This window comes from Felis catus, chromosome D3 (assembly GCF_018350175.1).
Source record: "Felis catus isolate Fca126 chromosome D3, F.catus_Fca126_mat1.0, whole genome shotgun sequence".
NCBI lineage: Eukaryota > Metazoa > Chordata > Mammalia > Carnivora > Felidae > Felis > Felis catus.
In genome coordinates this window covers 19,262,704-19,282,413 of record NC_058379.1, presented here as the reverse complement: position 1 = coordinate 19,282,413, position 19,710 = coordinate 19,262,704, and the positions used below count along the sequence as shown (strand labels likewise).

General features: G+C 43.8%; 1 protein-coding gene across 2 annotated transcripts; it reads left to right on the top strand.

Annotated features, from left to right (window-relative positions):
- The first annotated feature begins 89 nt into the window (after window positions 1-89).
- On the top strand, window positions 90-16,034 carry SNRPD3 (small nuclear ribonucleoprotein D3 polypeptide). Of its 2 annotated transcripts, none has more exons than XM_045041367.1 (4): window positions 90-276; window positions 2,168-2,311; window positions 13,760-13,952; window positions 15,816-16,034. In XM_045041367.1, exons 2-4 carry the CDS (start codon window positions 2,186-2,188, stop codon window positions 15,875-15,877), a joined length of 381 nt encoding a protein of 126 aa, XP_044897302.1. In that variant the 5' UTR covers window positions 90-276; window positions 2,168-2,185; the 3' UTR covers window positions 15,878-16,034. The 2 variants fall into 2 exon arrangements, with proteins under 2 accessions (XP_044897302.1, XP_003994885.1); XM_003994836.6 differs by lacking the exon at window positions 90-276 and adding an exon at window positions 610-768.
- The last annotated feature ends 3,676 nt before the right edge of the window (window positions 16,035-19,710 follow it).

The window sequence follows — 19,710 nt, the reverse complement described above, 5'->3', positions numbered from 1 at the left end:
GCGCGCAGGCCCTTCCCTGCCTCCGTTCCCCGGAAGCTCCGCCCTTTTTCTTGAGCACGGCCCCGAAGCCCTATCTTTCCATGATCCTTGGTTCCCCAGAGACTTCATCTTCGCAAACTCCGTCTCTTCTCAGCGGCAGTTTCTTTGCTAGCCTAAGGCCAGGTCTTACCCGTACACCGCGGGGTTCAAGAAGACCTAACACTACTGCGACTCGCTGAGGGCCGGCTCTGGGTCGGCCCCAGCTCTACTCTCTATACCTGTTTCTCTACTCGTACGGTGAGATACCTCGCCTTACTGAGGGCTCCCCTTACCTGGCAGTGCCGGTTCCAAAGGTTAAATTGTGAGGGGAGGTCCTGGCCCTCGGCCCCTCCACCTGTTGCCCCCGATCCGAGAGCCCAGGTCCCGGATCCCCGTCTCACAGTCCATCCTGTCCCTGGTGTGAGGTGTTTGGAAACGCGAGTTACCCACCCCCCCTTGCCGCCCCAGGATCAGTGTTTCCGGCGACACCTGGGCGCCGTCACCAGCCCTCTCTTCCGGGGCCGGAACTATCGTACCAGAGTCCACGTTTCCCGGTCGGTAGGGTGAGGAGGAAGCAGAGGCAGGACCGCGCTCACCACTACGAAAAGGAAGGGGGCGGGCTCTGCGCGCAGCATTTTGGGAACGCGTGGTATTCTGGGAGCGCGGGACCCGCCATTCCTTGGCTCACACCTTCGCAGTTGCTCGAGTTGCTGCCGCACGGGAACGGAAGAGTAGGCCGGAGCCGGTGAGGTGAGGCTTGGGGCAGGCGAGGGTAGACCGAAGCACTTGTGAGGGTTCTGGGGCTGGAGAAGCACGCGCCGCCGAGGAGTTCTGGGAGGCTCGGGTAGAGAGAAGAGCGGGAAGCCCGGGTCACTCAAACATCAGCGTTGCCTCGCTAGCGGCTGGAAGTTCGTTCGCTTTTCCCCAAAGTACATGCCCTTCGCGTTCTGTTCTTCTCCAGGCCATGTTTTTTCCCTAACATACAAGCAGTAGTGTTGAAATCATTTCTGGCAGACTTCCTTCGCCCAGGTCCCATCTGGGTAATATTTTTCAAAGTTGTTTGCATCTCTGCCTCCATCCCCTTTTCAGGCACTTATCCTCTCAATATTTTCCATATTGTTACAGAAGTTTTAGCAAGTTTCCTTGCTCCTAAACTGTGTTTGAAAAAAAGCTGTGTTTGATCCATTTTGTAAGTGCTTCTGCCTTTATATTGGGTCATTCCTTACCTATAATCCTGCAGTAGTTCCCCACTGTTTCAGCATAAAATCAGACTCCTGAGGCTCCTCACCAAGGGTGACTGTCTTTCCTACCCTCATGTTCCCTTTCCTCTCTTGAACACACATGATGTATTTTAATCTTCGGTACTTGCTCATCTGGGAATACGAAATCTACTGCTTGTCTCTGAGTTGTATCAAGTCAGGTGATTGCCCTGATTATGTTTCTCCTCCAAGCATTTCCTGCTTATGGCTGTTGTCTCTTTGTGAACACTTTTGCTTTTAACCTTGATGACGTAAGTGGAGGGTCAAAGAGTACTTAATGGGTTGAATTAAATGCACAGCCCCTTCTAGATTTGCCTGGGTCCTTTTGTCTTTACTTCACTGCCCAGTACTGTAAGCACTAGCCACATGTGACCATTGACCACTTGAAATGTGGCTAATGTGACTGAGGGAGTAAATGTTTCGTTTTCATTTTATTTCACTTTAAGTTTAGTTTAAATAGCTACATGTGGACCGTGGCTACTGTATTGGCTGGGTCTACATCATGGGTTCTCAAAGTGGTGTCATCCACATCTCTGGGTTGCCAAAAACATTGTATAGCATTTACATCTCAGCTCCCTGATGTACTGTGTACACACACAGTATTGGTTACTGATTATCTGATGAAGATAAAGGGGCATATGGTAGCATGGAGGGAGATGGAAGGTACTTTCTTCTCATCCCATTAGCCTTCCCTCTCTCCAGCCCCCCATCCTTCCCCATCCCACATAAGTTCTTCAAGCTAGGAGTTAAGCTTTTTTTCTGTACAAAATGGCAGCTTTGGCATTCTTACTAAGTTTGATGGAGTGTCAGGCCTTAAGGGAGGCATGATATGTGCCACATGACTTCTCAGGCTCTGAAAGATGAACTAACTGGTGTCTCTCTCACTGTAGAACTCTTTTCCTGCCAAGATGTCTATTGGTGTGCCGATTAAAGTCCTACACGAGGCTGAGGGTCACATCGTGACATGTGAGACAAACACCGGCGAGGTGTATCGTGGGAAGCTCATTGAGGCGGAGGACAACATGAACTGCCAGGTATCCTGCTTTCCACATGAGGTTATGGGGGAGGCTTGGGCCTCTCTATTGGAGCACAGAAAGATAGTGGTTGGAGGTCTTTTTGAAGTCCTTCTTGTCGAACAGTTATTTATGGAGTGCCTGGTGTGTGCCAGGCACTGTTCTAGGTGTGGTGATGTGAGCATAAATAAGAGCCATTTGGAATATTTAACTTTGCCCTTTGTTTTCTCCATCCTCTAATCATATTTTGAGGACTTGTTTAAGAGAAGTGGCACTACTCCTTTTGGTAGAATTCATCAGATTCAGGGCCATTTTCCTTTTGCCCCTACATGCTTGCATAATGCTTTGCAGTTAGCAGAAGCTTCCACTCTTTCTTGGAGGATGAGTCTCATTTGATTATAGCAACTATCTTGTCAGGTAAGCAGGTTCAGTGATAGTTTTGTCATCCATAAAATAGGATAATATTAAAAGACTCATCTATTGAATGTCCTTCTGCTAATAAATGTTGGAGCAGCTTCCTGATACCGTGCCCTTCCCGTGGCACCACTTTGCATTTTGCTAATAATCACATGAATTTCTATAGCATTACTTTTGCAAGGTATATCAGCACACTTTCTCCTTCATTCTTTAAACCATCAGTTCAGAACTTTGGGTTTGGAATCAGAGGTGTAGGGTTGGATCCTAATTATCTGACTTTAATCATGCTAATTGCCTCAGTTTCCTCATCTGTGAAATGGGACATAGATACCAAGACAGAATTAGTTGTGTGAGAGATTTATTGGGGGAAATGACAATGAAGGATAAAGGAGAGGGAGTAGGAGTAGGCAGGAGAGCTTTCGATCTATACTGGTCTGGTGCTGGGGAAAGGGAGAGAGAAAAGATAAGATTGAGTGGGAAGAGGCTTAGACGGTAGCATATCTCTGAAGAAGTCTCAGCCAACAAAGTTTGCTTATTAGAAGAAGTCTAAGCCTAAGAATTCTAGCATGGGGCAGAAACGGCCTGGCTCTAGGATGCCCACCGTGACCAGTCATTGGCTGGCAGTCTGGGGAGACTGACTTCAGGGCGAAAGCTGTGATTGATCCTACAGGTGGAAGCTGGAGGCTTTCAGCTCCCTCCATGCCTCATAGCCTGACAACCCTTGAGGGGAGATCTGAGCAGTGCATTCTGAAGACTGCCACAGGGATAACACACCCTGGGGCCATTCTAGAAATCAAATGAGTTGTGTGTGTGCAGCAGCTAGTTCTTTGCCATGCACATTATACATATCCACGTATGGTTCCTGTTAATGTTTTTGATGTGAGAAAACTGAAGGTCGGAAAGAGAAAGTGACTTACCCAAGGTCACACTGCAGATCAGGTGTACTAACTGTCATTGCTTCACAGGGTTCATTCATTTATTTGTGATCTCATTGTAGCTTTGAGCATCATCTTCCTGCCACCTTGACCAGCAAGTGGGGCCATTTCCCTGGTATTCAGGGAGATAGACACCTAGTGATTGCAGGTTTCTCTATTCAGTGTTTTTGTTTGTTTTAATGTTTATTTTTTGAGGGAGAGAGTGGTGGAGGAGAGGGGCAGAGAGAGAATCCCAGGCAGGCTCCGTGCTGTCATGCCCATGCAGGGTTCAATTTTATGAACAATGAGATCATGACCTGAGCCAAAATCAAGAGTTGGATGCTTAACTTAACCACCTGAGCCACCCAGGCGCCCCTCTCTCTTCAGTGTTGATGCCATATGGGTAGATGATGTCGACTCTCTAAAGGTCCTGTGGGGCCTTGCCTACCTTGTCTTTGTGAGATACCCCTGTCATAGATCCAGTCCTCTGGTTTAAGCCATCCCCATCCATTTTAAGATACTTTATTTTGGTGAGTTAGAATGCAAGACTGGGGGTAGGGAATCTTAATGTGTTTATCCAGCTGCTTATTTGGACAACTCCTGAGCTTCCAGGGCCTCAGACTTCCCATTTGTAACATGAGGATGTCTGACCAGATCACCTTGGTGATCTCTCACATGTGGACAATGTGATATAAAACATAGAGCCAGGTGATAGATCTCAAATCAGGTTGCAGCTTGCTATCTTATGTGACTTGGGGCGAGCTGTGCACCTCTCACCCTCTGTTCCCTCCTTTCGAAATCAGGGATAAAAATAGCACCTCAGCCTCAGCATTATAGTGCAGAATAAATGAGTGAATGCATGTCAAATGGTGGGAGCCAGCCACTTGCTTCCCACCTATGTTAATCTGCTAGGGCTGTCATAACAAAGTTTCACACTGGGTGGCTTAAACCAGCACATTTATTCCCTCAGGGTTCTGGAAGCTAGAAGTTAGAGACCATGATGTCACATGGTTGGTTCTTCTGAGGGCCATGAAGGAAGGCTCTGTTCCAGGCCTCTCTCTCCTTGGCTTATAGATGCTTCTCTTCTTCATGTATCTTCACGTGGTTTTCCTTTTGTGTCTGTTTCCTGTGTTGCATCTTATGAGGACACAAGTCACATTGAATTAGGGCCCAGTTACCTCTGTAAGGATCCAGTCTCTAAATATGGTCACATTCTAAGATTCTGGGGGGTTAAGACTTCAACATATGAATCGGGGGTGGCTAGGATTCAGCCCATAACACCACCCGTGCCCAGATGCCGAGGCTTCACTGAGTTTACCTAAGCCTGGCTCACTGAATAAAACCAGTAGGCTGTGGCATAGCTAAATATACCATAGTAAACATAGCACAGTTCATTCACACATTCCCGGGATGTGTAAGCCAGTGGCTCCTGCAGTACCCGCTGCTTTCCTTCCTTCCTGGCCCCAGTTAGTCTGCCCTTTGAGGGTGAGAGCATCCTCTTAGCACTTGCTACCCTTTGCTAGAGGGCAACTGGAGTTTAGTGTTTGCCATTTGATGTTGGGTTTTAATAGCATTTTTTATTGTAAAAGTGTGGTGGGTCACACACTACAAAGATTTGGAAACCAAATGAGAGAATCTCTCCACAACCACAATTGGCATGGACTTTTTCCCCCCTAGGGATGTGTCTTGGGTTTCTAGTATGTATTTTTCACTCTGCTTTCAAAAAAAATTAGAGGTGGTTCACAAAAAAACTATATGGTAAGGTAAAAATGGACAGATAGGTCAAGGTACAGGTAACCTGGGGTAGACTGTAAAATGAAGCCAGCCAGGCAGTTAGTACCCAGAAATGTAAACGTGAATCCCTGTACATTTAATAAAGGTACATTCTGTTCTAAGCTACTTAAGAGTCCTGACAGAGGGGAATCAGCAGTTCTGAAATGCATGGTGTCCTTAAGATAAAATACCAGTTGTGCGGTTTTCCCTCGCGCTTGGATGTGGGAGACATTCTCCCCCTGGGCCTTAATGAAAGAGATATGGTCTTATACCATTATATAATGTTGTCAACAACGTCTCCAGACAAAATACACCTTGGGGCGCCTGGGTGGCTTAGTCAATTAGGCATCTGACTCTTGATTTCGGCTCAGGCCATGATCTTACAGTTCATGGAGATAGAGCCCTGTATTGGGCTCTGTGCTGATAGCATGGAGCCTGCTTGGGATATTCTCTCTCTCTCTCTCTCTCTCTCTCTCTCTCTCAAAATAAATAAACATTAAAAAACAAAATAAAATGGGGCGCCTTGGTGGCTCAGTCAGTTGAGTGTCCGACTTCAGCTCAGGTCATGATCTCACAGCTCGTGAGTTCGAGCCCCACGTCGGGCTCTGTACTGATGATTCGGAGCCTGGAGCCTGCTTTGGATTCTGTGTCTCCCTCTCTCTCTGCTCTCCTCCACTCACTCTGTCTCTCTCTCTCTCAAAAATAAATAAGCATTTAAAACAAATTAAAACAAAACAAAATAAAATACATCTTCTTTTTGGGTTCCTTGGGTATTTTTAATGTAGCCTGTTACCACAGCCCTTATTTGACATTGAAAATGTAACGTATGCAAGCGTTAATCCTATGATGAGCTCCCTGAGATGGTGCTCATAGGGTCAGAGGGTGTAGATGCTTCTTGGCATCTGAGGTTTGGCTGGAAAGGCTGGAAGCCTTGTCCTTCTCTTCTGTACCCCACAGCTGCAGGGCAGGCATGATTGTCTAGCCAGTGCTGTAGAATGTGGCATCGTTATGGGTGACAGAGCCCTGCACGTGCTGCTGCGAGCATCTTCTATTGGCCCTGTGTGTATGGGGTGAGAAAGGCCTCTGTGGCTCTCCATGTAGTCTTGAGCTGATTTTTGTTTGTAGCAGAGATGGGACCTGATCCTGTCTCTTGCTCAGCCTGGTGATTTAATGCCAGAGGCCCCCAAATGGGAAAGTTTCTGTTTTTGGTTATGTGTACTTAACCGTGGTTTTGAAGCATCCTGTCTTTATTAAATGTTAAGGAGGGAACAAGGGGATTTTTCTTCAAAGTAAAAAAATATATATTTCTTAAGAAATAACCTTTCTAGTTAGATACTTGGTAAAATATTAAAAACAAAAAATGAGTTTAAGGTGAGGAATTATGAGTTGAAATAAGGACATCATTTTGATTTTATAGACTATCTATATTTATGTAACCTTTGGGGGGCAAGTTTTATGGCTGGATTTTGTTAGGTATCCAGTGTGAGGCGTCCCTAGAGGTTCTTTTGTAGAGTCTTAGTGAATGCTAGACAGGTTCTCCCAGCTCGGCAACAGTCCGTATTCAGACATTTAGTGCATCTCATAATTTTTTTTATGATGGAAGTTTATATTTAAACATACAAATAGCTTTTACAGTAGAAATGTTAATTTTCCAATTAAAAGTGGATGACCCAAGTCAAAAAATGGCTAATTAACAGAAGAAAATATGTGAAGTGGACATTTGACATCTAAAAATAATGGTCTTGGGGCGCCTGGGTGGCGCAGTCGGTTAAGCGTCCGACTTCAGCCAGGTCACGATCTCGCGGTCCGTGAGTTCGAGCCCCGCGTCGGGCTCTAGGCTGATGGCTCAGAGCCTGGAGCCTGTTTCCGATTCTGTGTCTCCCTCTCTCTGCCCCTCCCCCGTTCATGCTCTGTCCCAAAAATAAATAAACGTTGAAAAAAAAAATTTTTTTAAATAAAAATAAAAATAATGGTCTTATTATCAGACACGCAAATCGGGGAACAATAAGAATTTCTAAACTTAAAAGACGGCAAAATAAAATGAATAATTCTACCAAGTGTTCCTTACTAGTTTGCCAGTAGAAGTATAGATATGTTAAATGTTTAACATACGTCAATATAGAAGCAATAAGCACCTTTGGTGCTTTAATTCTGCTTCTAAAAATGAATCAAAAATTGTGGACAGGGGTTTATATTGCAGTGCTGTTTTTGATGATGGAAACCTGAAGACAGACATTTCCTTTTTTTTTTTTTAATGTGTTACTTATTTTTGAGAGAGAGAGAGCACGAGTTGGGGAGGGGGGCAGAGAGAGAGGGAGACACAGAATCCGAAGCAGGTTCCAGGCTTTCAGCTGTCAGCACAGAGCCCCATGTGGGGCTTGAACCCACGAAGTATGAGATCATGACCTGAGCTGAAGTTCATGCTTAACCACCTGAGCCACCCAGACTCCCCAGCAACAGACATTTCTAATGAGTTAAATAATTTATGGTAAACAAATTAGGGGACGTTACAAAGAATATTATGCATCCAGTCAAAGAACATAGAAGAATATTTAACATCATGGGAAAATGCTGTTGACATAAGTGGGGAAAACAAATCTCCACAATGTGTTCCCAGTTTTATGAATATAAAAGCCAGATTATAAGTGATACATAAAAATGCATTAAGTTTTTGAGGAAAACCAAAGTGAGTAGTTCTCTTTTGGTGGGAATTAAATGTGATTAAAAAATTTTTTTTAGCGGCTCAGTCTGTTGAGCATCTGACTCTTAATTTCAGCTCAGGTCATGATCTCAGGGTCGTGGAATGGAGCCCTGTCCCATGTTGGGCTCCAGCAGAGCCTGCTTAAGATTCTCTCTCCCACTTCCCCTCTTCCCAGTTTGTGTGCACATGTGTACGTTCTCTCTCTCTAATGTAAAAATTTTTTTGAAAGTTAAAAAAAAATGTTTTTGGTGTTTGGAGTGTTTGGGTGGCTCAGTTAAGCGCCTCTTGATTTTGGCTCAGGTCATGATCTTAGGGTTGTGAGATTGAGGCCCGCGTCCATACTGCACTGGGCTGCTTCAGATTCTCTCCCTCTGCCCCTCCCTGCCTCACTTGGTTGTGCTTGCTCGCTCTCTAAACACAAAATTTTATTTAAAGTTCTTATTTATTTTTTAGTAATCTCTGTACCAACAAAGGGCTTGAATTTATAACCCCCAGATCAAGAGTCACATGCTCTTCGAATTGAACCAGCCCTATATGGGATTAAAATTTTTTAAAAAATTTCTTTTCATTTAAAAAAATGACAAGTATGAGTTAAGTTTATGATCATGAAGCACAGTAAATATTATTTAAAAAGAAGAATGTAGGGACACTTGGGTGGCTCAGTCAATTTAACATCAGACTCTTGATTTCGGCTCAGATCATGATCTCGTGGTTCATGAGTTTGAACCCCTCATCAGGCTCTGTGCTCTCCCCCTTCCTGTCTTCTCTACCCCTCCCCTGCTCACTCTTTCTCAGTAAATAAATTAAAAAATAATATTAAATAAAAATAAGAGGGTATGCAGTTAGTAGATAAATAAATCCTGGCATTCTAATATACAGTATAGTGATTATAGGCAGCAAAACTGTATCATAAACATTAAATTTGCTAAGGTACTAGATCTTACTCGTTTTCATCTGTAGAAGAAATGATAATTATGTGACATGATAGAGATGTTAGTTAATGCTACCATAGCAGGCATACTGCAATGTAAATGTTATCAAATCAGTGTACTGTGTATCTTAAACTTTGGCAATGCTATATATAAATTATATCTTGATAAAATAAAAGGACCAAAACCAAAAATAGGAGGGTAACGGTCAAACCCAAAATTTCACTGTTCTTTTTTTTTTTTTAATGTTTATTTTTGACAGAGAGAGAGAGAGAGAGAGACAGAGCATGAGTGGGGGAGGGGCAGAGAGAGAGGGAGACACAGAATCTGAAGCAGGCTCCAGACTCCAGCTGTCAGCACAGAGCCCGATGCAGGGCTTGAATTCACGGACTGCGAGATTATGACCTGAGCCAAAGTTGGTCACTTAACCAACTGAGCCACCCAGGAGCTTCTTCACTGTTCTTAAAGTAACATAATTCCTGGAAATCTTGGTGAGAGAAGGTGATAGAGTTCAGAGACTGCAGGAGCTGAAATAATGCTTTGGGGACTTTGGCATGACCACCCCATCACTGACTGGACTGTTCAACTCCCCCCCCACCCTCCCCACGCTATGGCATAATGGTCTGTAGGATAATGGCCTGTGCATGAGTTCTTCGTGTAAAAATGATAACCTGAAAGAAGCCCTCACATGATTGTCATTAGCCAACTGCCTAGAGTTAATAGCAGGAAGTTCTTGAAATTTCTGAATGCAGTGTGTTTGGGAATTTCTTCAGATACCTAGTTGTCTAACTAGAAGGAAAAACTATTTATCTAGATGTAATCTGTACATACAGTATTTTCCTCTGTGTACTGTTAAGTTCAGGATTACATACTGCGCTTAGTTATCAGCTTGCTTTGTGCTTCTTTTGTCTGGGACAGTTCCTCTGCTTTTGCTTTTCACAGCATTGATGTTTTTGAAGAATAGGGCCAGTTACTTGTTTTAGAATGTCTTTTAATTGGAGTTTCTCTGGTGTTTTCTCATGATTACATTTGGTTGGTTTTTTTTGTTTGTTTGTTTGTTTTGGCTGTTACTGTGTAAGTGATTTCTCCTTCTCAGGGTGTCACTTGGAGGCCCAAACACCTGTTTGCCCTTTATTGGTGATGTTAACCTTGATCATTTGGGTGAGGTGTCTTGTGGTCTCTCCACTGTATATTCTTTTTTCGTTTTGCAACTAATGAGAATTTTGTGGGGGAGATTCTTTAAATAAATATCGTGTGTATTCGGTTTCTCATTGCCACCTCCACCACCCCCCATTTAGCACTCAGTGAGGATTCTTGAATGAAGATGCTTGAATCTTTTTACTATGGTGGTTGCAAAAGAATGGTTTTGTTTTTAACTCCATCATTCTTTATTTACTAGGTCTACTGTATGGAAGAGCCTTTCCTTATCCCCCGTTTATCCATTTATTATCAGTTTCTGTTTATGGGTTTCTGTTTCATTAAATGGATTATAATCTGTTACTGTCATTGCTTTGCTTGAATTATCCCAAATTGGTCCAGAAGCTGGCTCCTTTTAGTGTGTCCTGGCCATTTTGGGAGAGCATGTACTTAACCTTTCAGAACAAGATGTATGTTACAGGCTCATCTTTTACTTCCCTATCCCAACTCTTAATCAGCTAGTTCTTCAGGTAGCTTTGGTTTCTTTTTGGTTGGGAGTAAAATTTAAAAACCAAGATCTGGGTACTATTAAATATTTTAAAAGTCTTAGTTTAACTTGTCAAGCTCGGACCTGTCTCCAGAAGGCTGTGTGCTTAATAGTACCAGAAGCTTCCATTCATTTATTCTATACCAGGTGCTATGGTAGTGTTTTTATGTGCAATAGATCTTTCGCAAGACTTCTCTGAGGACAAGCTTCCAGATGCCCAGGGTGACCAAACATGGAAGAAGCAGATCTAAACCTGTACCTCTGAGCCCCAGATCTCTGGTCTTAACCACAGTTTCTGAAGATGAGGTGTAGAGTAAACCTGCTAGAGCCTGTTGCCTCTAGGAGTGTCAGATTTCAGGCAGGAAGTTGAGTAGAAGGGATCAGAACAAAAGAGGGAGGCTCTGCTATTAATGGTAGGGGAGGGGAGAGTGGAGGAGGGGACCAGACACTTGTTGAGTGCTTGCTATGTGTCCCACAACAGGGATATTGTGATCGATGACCCCGAGGTACCCCAACATTGCTTTCCTCTTGGACCTGGATGTGTGAGGAAATTCCCACAATTTTGACTGTACTAAGATCTCTCTCCCAAGATGTCATTTCAGTTAGGCACCTGGTTTATGCTACCTGTGTTTCATTGTGGCTGTTTGGGAAAGTTGAGTAAGGTAGGTGTTTCTGCCTGACTTTCACTGAAACCTAGTTCACTCAAGTTGTTGCCTTTGGCTTGTGATGCCAACATAGCTCAGGCTTATTAACAAGCTGTGTGGGTGGGCGAGACTGTAGGGCTTCATAACAGTGCAGCCATTTCTTTGTGGGTGCTGCAGGGGGTGCATGAGAGCAGTAGCCAACCTGGTCATTATTAGGGTTGTCATAGGAGTCAGTTGATGCTGGACCCTTTCCTACTTCAGCCAGGACAGTTTGTCTTGTTGGTCTTACAGAACACCCTCTGTCGGGGATTTTCAAAGTGGGTTGGGGAGGTTTTGACAAAGGAATGGGTGAGATATACTGGGATGTGCTGGAGAAGTAGCTTAGCAATAGCACAGCCTCCAAAATAGATGTCTTAACTGTCATTTAGATTTATTATTTACTGAGTTTCTAATATATACTAGGTAATAGGGACATCATTTAGACATATTTGTCTCATTTGACTTGTTCCTTAATTATTGGAGGAAGTAAGTGGTGATCTGATGCATCGTTGAAGAGTGTGAGTTTAGAGTTAGATAGACCTAAATTCAGGTCCTGTCCAGGCCACACAGGGGCAGTGTGACCTTAGGCAGGAGAATAGAGTGGGTAAAGGTGTGGCCTCTGGGGACAGACCTGCCTCTGGTGGCTGTGCTGCTTCATTTCTCTAGTGGAGATGATGATGGTATCCATCTTGTAGAATTGTGTGATTTGAGTTATGATGTGAAATTGCCTGGGACACTAATAAGTGCTCCATAAAAGTTGGCTTTGTTATGTTGTATTTCCCTCCCTTTGTGGATGAGGGAACTGAACCTGGAGACTTACCCAGAGTAACATTTTTAACAAACGGCAGGGCCAGTTCTCAAATATAGGTTCTCAGTCCTATTCTGTCTGCTCCAGAGTCATGGGCGTGTCTGGTATTTGTGAGCCTGGGTCAGACCCAGGTTTCTCAAGTAGTTTAACCATCCCTGGTGTTCATTTGTGACATCAGAGGTTATGGTATTCTTCAGGGCAAGAACAGGATGGCAAGGATTTAGAACCTGTGTGGGAATTTGTTAAGAAACTGGGGATGTTGAGCCTGGAAAAGAAGATTTATGGGAAACTTGAGACCTGTTACCCCTGAGGATGGAACAGGGGCAGTGGGTTGAAGTTCTGTAAACTGTTCCACTGCACAGATTTAGCAAGATGGCCCTAGAGTGTTGTTACTCTTTTTTCACCCTGGATGTTCTTGCAGAGGCTGGGTGGCCAGTTAGCACTTGAAAAGGAATGTAAAGGTGGCAACAAACCAGTCAGAAATCTGGGAGACAGCATCTCTCTTTACACTGTGGGCTTTGACCTATACTGAATAAATTATAATACTCTTCGATCCAAAAGATTCAAAATAAGCTACTTTTTGTGGGAAACATCGTATCTGTTAAGGTTGGCACTGGCAGGTTTGTGGCACCCTTCTATGCCAAGCCAGTCTGCCATGTGGTTTCCCCTCTAGGGTCCTTGTCTCTCCATCCCATAGCTTATGCATGTTGGCATATTGATCTTTCCAATGTGCTGCCTTAACCCTGTCCACCCTCCCTCTTTCCACAAACTTGAGTGACCCCCATAGTCTCCATGGTGATGACTCTGTCCCCTGTCCCCTTGCTCTGCTCCAGTTCTCGTGTCCTATGGGTTGGTGCCCAAGTGTTGTGTCTCTCAGTGCAGGCTCTTGCCTCACACCTTCCCCATTATTCTGGACCCTTCATACAGGCATCACCACCTATACTTCTCCATTCCTAGTCACTGAAGCTAAAGAGGCTCTATTTTGCCTTCTTGAATATGCAGTCTGGGGGGGTAAGAGCTGCCTCTGGTGCACACTCATGACCTTCATGGTCCCTTTGCAATCTGTGTGCCGGACAGATGCAAGAGAGGACACAGTTTGGACAGGCAGTTCAGAGCTGTTTAAATTATAGTTTTTTTTACCATTGAGAGCCCTTCACATGCTGGCAGGGGAGGCAGTATAGCAGAGTTAGGGCTCTGGAGTCAGGCCAACTGGGTTTGAGTCTGGATCCTTTCATTCTGGCTATTGGACTTTAGACAAGTGCTTTAGTTTTGTGTGTGTTTTTGGGGTTTTTTTTTTGTTTTTTTTTTTTTTTTATCTGTAAAATTGGGAATACTCCTACCTATCCTGGAGGTGCCATGAGTATCATATATGTGAAGTCCTTTGCACAGTCCCTCGCACACGTCGTAGGTCCTCCTATTTCCCTGGCTTTGCCTGGCTCCTTCATTTCATGATGTTAGTTTGTGCGTTTCTGGACTTGCCCTCCCACCACCCAAGGCTCCCCCTCTTTGTGTGTCCTTGTTCTCTGCTCATGCTGTTGGCCCTTACTGATTCCCTTCCAGATGTCCAACATCACAGTCACATACAGAGACGGCCGAGTGGCACAGCTGGAGCAGGTGTACATCCGTGGCAGCAAGATCCGCTTTCTCATTTTGCCTGACATGCTGAAAAATGCACCCATGTTAAAGAGCATGAAAAATAAAAACCAAGGCTCAGGGGCTGGCCGGGGAAAAGCTGCTATTCTGAAGGCCCAAGGTATGTGCTCCTCATGCACTGGTTTTAACGTATGTGTTTGTCGTGTATCTTTTAGGAAAGGGCCCTGTTAATTGCCTGGGCATAGGGTGGACTTCGACTTCAGCCATGTCTACATCTCACCCTGCAGGCTTGGGGCCCACACCCGTGAAGATCTGGGGACCTTATCTCGCCTTCTCTGTCTTGTCTCACCTGATCACATTCTTAAGGCTTATTCAAAATCCAAAATGCCTCCTTAGAAAAAGGAAGGGGACTCCTATCTTAAATGAGAGAGTAGATAAGTCTCCTATAATGAATTTCTGGGAGGCCCTTTGTTTCCAGAAATTCTGTCCAAAGAGTTTGGGGGAAGCTTGCTCTTACCTAGTTTGCTGAGCAGGGGCACTATAGTTTGGATTAGCTGGCTCCTGAAGCAGTGGGGCAACAGTTCCCAGAGAAGCTGGGGGTGTTTGTTGACACCCAGTATGCATGGGGGGGAATGCTGATGATAGGGATCCATTTTCATATAAGAAATAAGCAGTTTTAAGCCATCTTTACCTATTAAAGGGACTGAACTTCTGTTTTCGAATATTCTTGTATTTGAAAATAAATCCTTCCTTTCAGCATGTCCCCAGTGACCCGGTGACCTTCCTTAGTCTGGCCTTTCTTTTAGGTCAGCCTAGTCAGAGGTTTTATGTTTGGGTCCATGAAAAGCTCTGCCATGATGATTATCTAGAAAGCAAGTGTATTCGTTAGAAAATGTATGTCAGTAGAAAGATTTATAGTGCAGGAAAGTCACTGGATTCTCCATCAGTGCTTTTGTTGCTTTGCATATTTTATATATGAGGTAGCTTTTGAGTTTAAAGATGTAAGAGTAATCCTTTAAAATGTCCTTCAAAAAAGCTGATCAGAGAATCTCCTTGCCCTTCCTAGATAAGTGGCATTTGTGGGCAGGTAGAACCAGAAGCTCTGGACCTTTGTCCTGGTGAAGGAATGGTTTTCAGGAATACTGGCTTTCTTACTAGAACTGCTTTTCTCTCTGCTTTCTCAGGGAGGGCTGCCCTCATGGTCACTGTATAACTACACCACCTTCTCTAACAAAAGGTTCAGCCCAGTAGTTGTGCACTAGAAGGCACGTGGCAGTGAGTTTACCCAGGCCCATTGGCCTCTGCCTGGGTCATCTGTGCTGCCAGTCCCTTGCTGTAGTCCCATCAGCTTGTCGCTGGGTTCTTGGGTGACTTCCTTCCCTCTTCAGGTCGGCTCCAGGCTCTATAAGTGGGAAGAGGGGTGAGACTCCGATTAGCAGCCATCAGAATATTTTCACTTGTCCTTCAAAGCCACTGGTTCTCTCCTAGAACTCTTGGGGTCATAGACAACAGGAGCTTATTTTATGTCTATGTCCGTCGTGTGGGGTGTGGTTTTGCTTTGCTATTACGAAACGTTTTATATTTCAGGGTAGCTCAAAAAAAAAGAAACCTGCCACCCAGATTTAACAGATGTTTAGCATTTGTTTCAGAATTTTAAGTGTGAATTAAATTCATCTGTCATGTGTTATTACCTCACCCTAGGCCAGCTCTGGGAATTCATCTTTTCTTTGGTTCTCACACTTGCTTCCCAAACCACCTTAGCTTTCAACACACTGATTCCTGGCCTCTTGTTGAGAGCAGGACTGGATTGGAAGGCAGGAGTTTGGTGCCCCCTCCAGCTCTGATGCCAGGTGTCAGTCCCCAGGCAATGGGGAAATGACATGTGGTGGGCATGGTGTTGGACTAGGTGGCCTTCCAGGCCCTTTCCTGTGCCAGTGTCCAAGGAAGGGCTCTGGCTGTTCTGTGGCATGCGCACTCACTGACTTCACTGACCTGGCCTTTTCCTTTCTTTCCTACCTTTCAGTGGCTGCAAGAGGAAGAGGACGTGGAATGGGGCGTGGAAACATCTTCCAGAAGCGAAGATAAATTTATCTGTTGAACTGAACTTTGTCATTATTTTTTCCCTTAGGTTGTCTGGGTTCAGGGGGGTGTATGCTTATGTATATGTTCTAGGTTTTCTTTTGACATCTTTCTCTTTAGAGCAGAGGAAATGTTAAACTAAATAAATATGGTGGTGATTGTTTGTTTTGTTTTCTTTTTGAAAAAATAAGGACTGTGTGTTCATTTTGGAGTTTGTGTTCTGTTTGCTTTGGCAGCAAGTTAAATTTTGACACCCTGGAAGGTGTCCTGGGAGAATGCTAGTACTTTGAAATCACATAGTTATTGATAAGAGTTTAAGCTGCTGTTCCAGGCCAGTTGCTGGTTAAACCCATGGAAAAACTCCAAGAACACACAGACGGTCTTGTTGGTGTTTAGACACAGGCACTTGTACGGTGCTTTGTTCAGGTAACCTTTGTGGAGATGTCATCAGCTCAGCTTGAACAACACAGCATGGGTGGTCCTGGGCAAAGAAAAAGTCCACCATTCTGATCTTTGTAGGCTGGAAACCCTAGTGGTTCAGCATTTGGCAAATGTAATCTCAACTTAAAAGATAATTCGGGGAGTCCTAGTGGCCAACATTGATGACTACTACACTGGCTTCATAACCAGTTTTGTGGTGATTTGCGGGGACAGATTCTTATGCATTTATCAGAGCATCTTAGCATGCATTAGCACAGCCGTAGTTTTTACTGTAGCAGAGGTAGAAAGGGCAAGGTATGCAAAGCAAATAACTGACAAAAACACAGAAATGGGAAGGCAAATGCTGAAAAGAGGTCTTGTCAGGGGTTCAGTATAGGATGAGCTTCAGCAAAAGCTACTGAGAGGAAAAGGGACTGATTGCCCTTGCAGTGCACATTGCTCATGGGACACATCGTTTGAGTAATAAAAGAGGAAGAAGAAAATCCAGCACATCTGTTGACCAGGCATCAAGTAAGGATTTCCTTTTTCTTCTTTTTTTTTTAAAGTTTGTGAGAGAGAGAGCGAGGGAGGAGCAGAGAGGGAGAATCCCAAGCAGGCTTCACACTGTCAGCACAGAGCCTGATGCGGGGCTCAATCCCATGAATCGTGAGATCACAACGTGAGTTGAAATCAAGAGTCGGTTGCTTAACCGAGTCACCCAGACACCCCTCAAGTAGGGATTTTCTAACAAGCCTGGTCTTATAATTGTGGCACTACCATGATGTAACAGACCTTGTGTTATTCCTGTAATAAAAGAACTCCTAAGGAACAAGATTCAGATTGTCGGTTAGATACTGCAGGTGCATAAATAAGGTTTCAGAGACCCATCCCCCAGAGCAGCCCCTGTGCCTCTTGCTTCAGCACCCCCAGCTCTTGTGACACATTTGGATGAAGTGTGCTGGTGGCCCTGTAGGCTGTGCTGCCTCAGCAGAGGGGCTCCTAGACTGGGGGCCATTTCAAATGAACTTAATGTGAATAGAGTTTAGAGTTCATTTGTTTTAGATTTGACCAAAAGTTAATGTGTCGTTTCTGGTAAGGAAAGAAACTCGTATGTGGAGTTGCATGTGGATAGAGCAGAATTTCTCTGAAGTGTTTGTAAGTGGAATTCTAGACATTGTGATATCTACTACCCTGTATAAATTCCCTCTTCCCTGCTCGTGACCTTGGTTTGCAGGCATTGATTTATTGGCTTATTATTAATGACCCTATTGAATTATTAATATAGTAAGAGCTGTAGATTTAATTATCAGTTTAGGGATCTTGTTAGGAAGATTCCAAGGCCCCACCCTTAGAGATTGCTGGCGAATTAGTCTGGAATAGGGCCCAGGAATCTGCATATTAAGCAATGCCCTTGCCAGGTAAATATGTTTCAGTAGATCTGAGACCACATTTTGATATCCTCGACTGGAATAGGTCAGTACAGTCACTACTTAAATTATACTTTTATAGGAAGACTTTAGTAACACATTATACTTAATTAATTAACACTAATGAATTGCATCCTGGATCTGAAAAGCTGAGTGGATGTGGTTTACATCGGAAACCATGGAGGAATACCAGTGTTGCATGATTCTACATAGTAAAAACTAGCTGAAATTCTGTCTAGATCCTGAAAAAGTAAGGCAGTTCCATTTGTGGCTTTTTTTTTTTTTTTTTTTTTTTTTTTGAGAGAGAGTGAGCATCCCAAGCAGGCTCTGTACTGTCAGCATGGAGCGCCATGGGGGGGCTTAAACCCACGAACTGCAAGATCATGACCTGAGCCAAAATCTAGTCAGACAACCCAACTGAGCTACCCAGGTTCCCCTGTGGTTTTGTTTTCACAATAAATCTGAAAAAAATACATTAACAAAATATGTTTGTAGTACAGCTTTGTATTCTTGCATTTTAGGAAGAATATCAATTGTTTTGCATTGAAAGAGCAAAAAGTTTTGTGAGGTTTATTATGAAAAACAGCAGCCCTCTTATCCTATCTGTTCTTCCCCATTTTCCCTGCTTCACAGTATCTCCTTCAGCTGTTGGCTGATAAGTTTGTATTTGCCTCCATATCTCAAATATAAACATGTGCTTGGCTATTTACTGATGTTTCCATTTTAGGCATTATCTTTTGACTTCTTTCTCCTTCTTGCCTGCCATGCATGTACTCCCCATCATCCATCTCCCTGATAGAATTCTAGTTCAATCATATTAAGTGTTTGCATTACGACTGGGTATTTAAATTTTTTTTTTAATGTTTTATTTATTTTTGAGACAGAGAGACAGAGCATGAATGGGGGAGGGGCAGGGAGAGAGGGAGACAGAATCAGAAGCAGGCTCCAGGCTCCGAGCCATCAGCCCAGAGCCCAACACGGGGCTCGAACTCACGGACCGCGAGATCGTGACCTGAGTCGAAGTCAGACGCTTAACCGACTGAGTCACCCAGGCGCCCCACGACTGGGTATTTAAATCACAGCTGAGCTACATAGTGAACTAAGTTACCTTCCTGCAGAACTTTCTTTTCCCTAGAATTAATAATCCTCTTGGATTTTTATTAGTTATTAGCTTAGTTTTCTGTCCACTTGTCACTAATTCAACCCCAGAGTTCTCTAAGGGCATAACACATCGTCTATTTTATCAATTTCTTGACCTGGTCCAATCTGAACTGGTTCTCCTTTGTGCCTAATATATTGCTGTCATTGTGAGCTCTCTCCTGCTGAATCCCGTTTTCTGTGTAACCTCTTCCCCTTGGTTTAATACCCCATTTTGATAGAGTGCTTGCAGTAAAAGGGGTGCATGGGAAGTAGTTTGAAAGAATTGCATGTCTGAAAATGTCTCGTTCTCATACTTGATCAGGTGTGAAGTTCTAGTTTGGAATATATTTTCCTTTAGAATTTTGAAGGCATTATTACTTTTCACCTAGTGTTGCTGTTAGAAGAATCGCCATTCTGAGTTCTGAGGGTCTTTGTATATGACGCCTCCCTTTTGTCGCCAGAGTTCTGAAATTCCAGTGACAGGCCTTGGCAGAGGTCTGTTTTCATGCACTTGCCAGGCTGTTGTTGAGCCTTTCAGAATGGACTCTTAACCTTCACTCCTGGCATTACTGGGAAACTTTCTTGAATTATTTGTTAATGATTTCCTTTCCTTATTCTTCTGGTTTTTCTTTCTGGAATTCCTGTTCTTCAGGTATTGGATCTGGACCTATCTCTGTTTTTCTTATTTTTTCTGTCCTTACCACCCCCATTTTCTTGTCTTTTGATCTCCCCTAATGGCAGATTTCCAAGTTGATTCTCTGTTCCTTTTTTTTTTTTTTTTAAATTAAGACCACATTCCATGGTTGCAGTATCTTATCTCTAAGGGCTTTAATATACTTTGTTGAAGCTTTC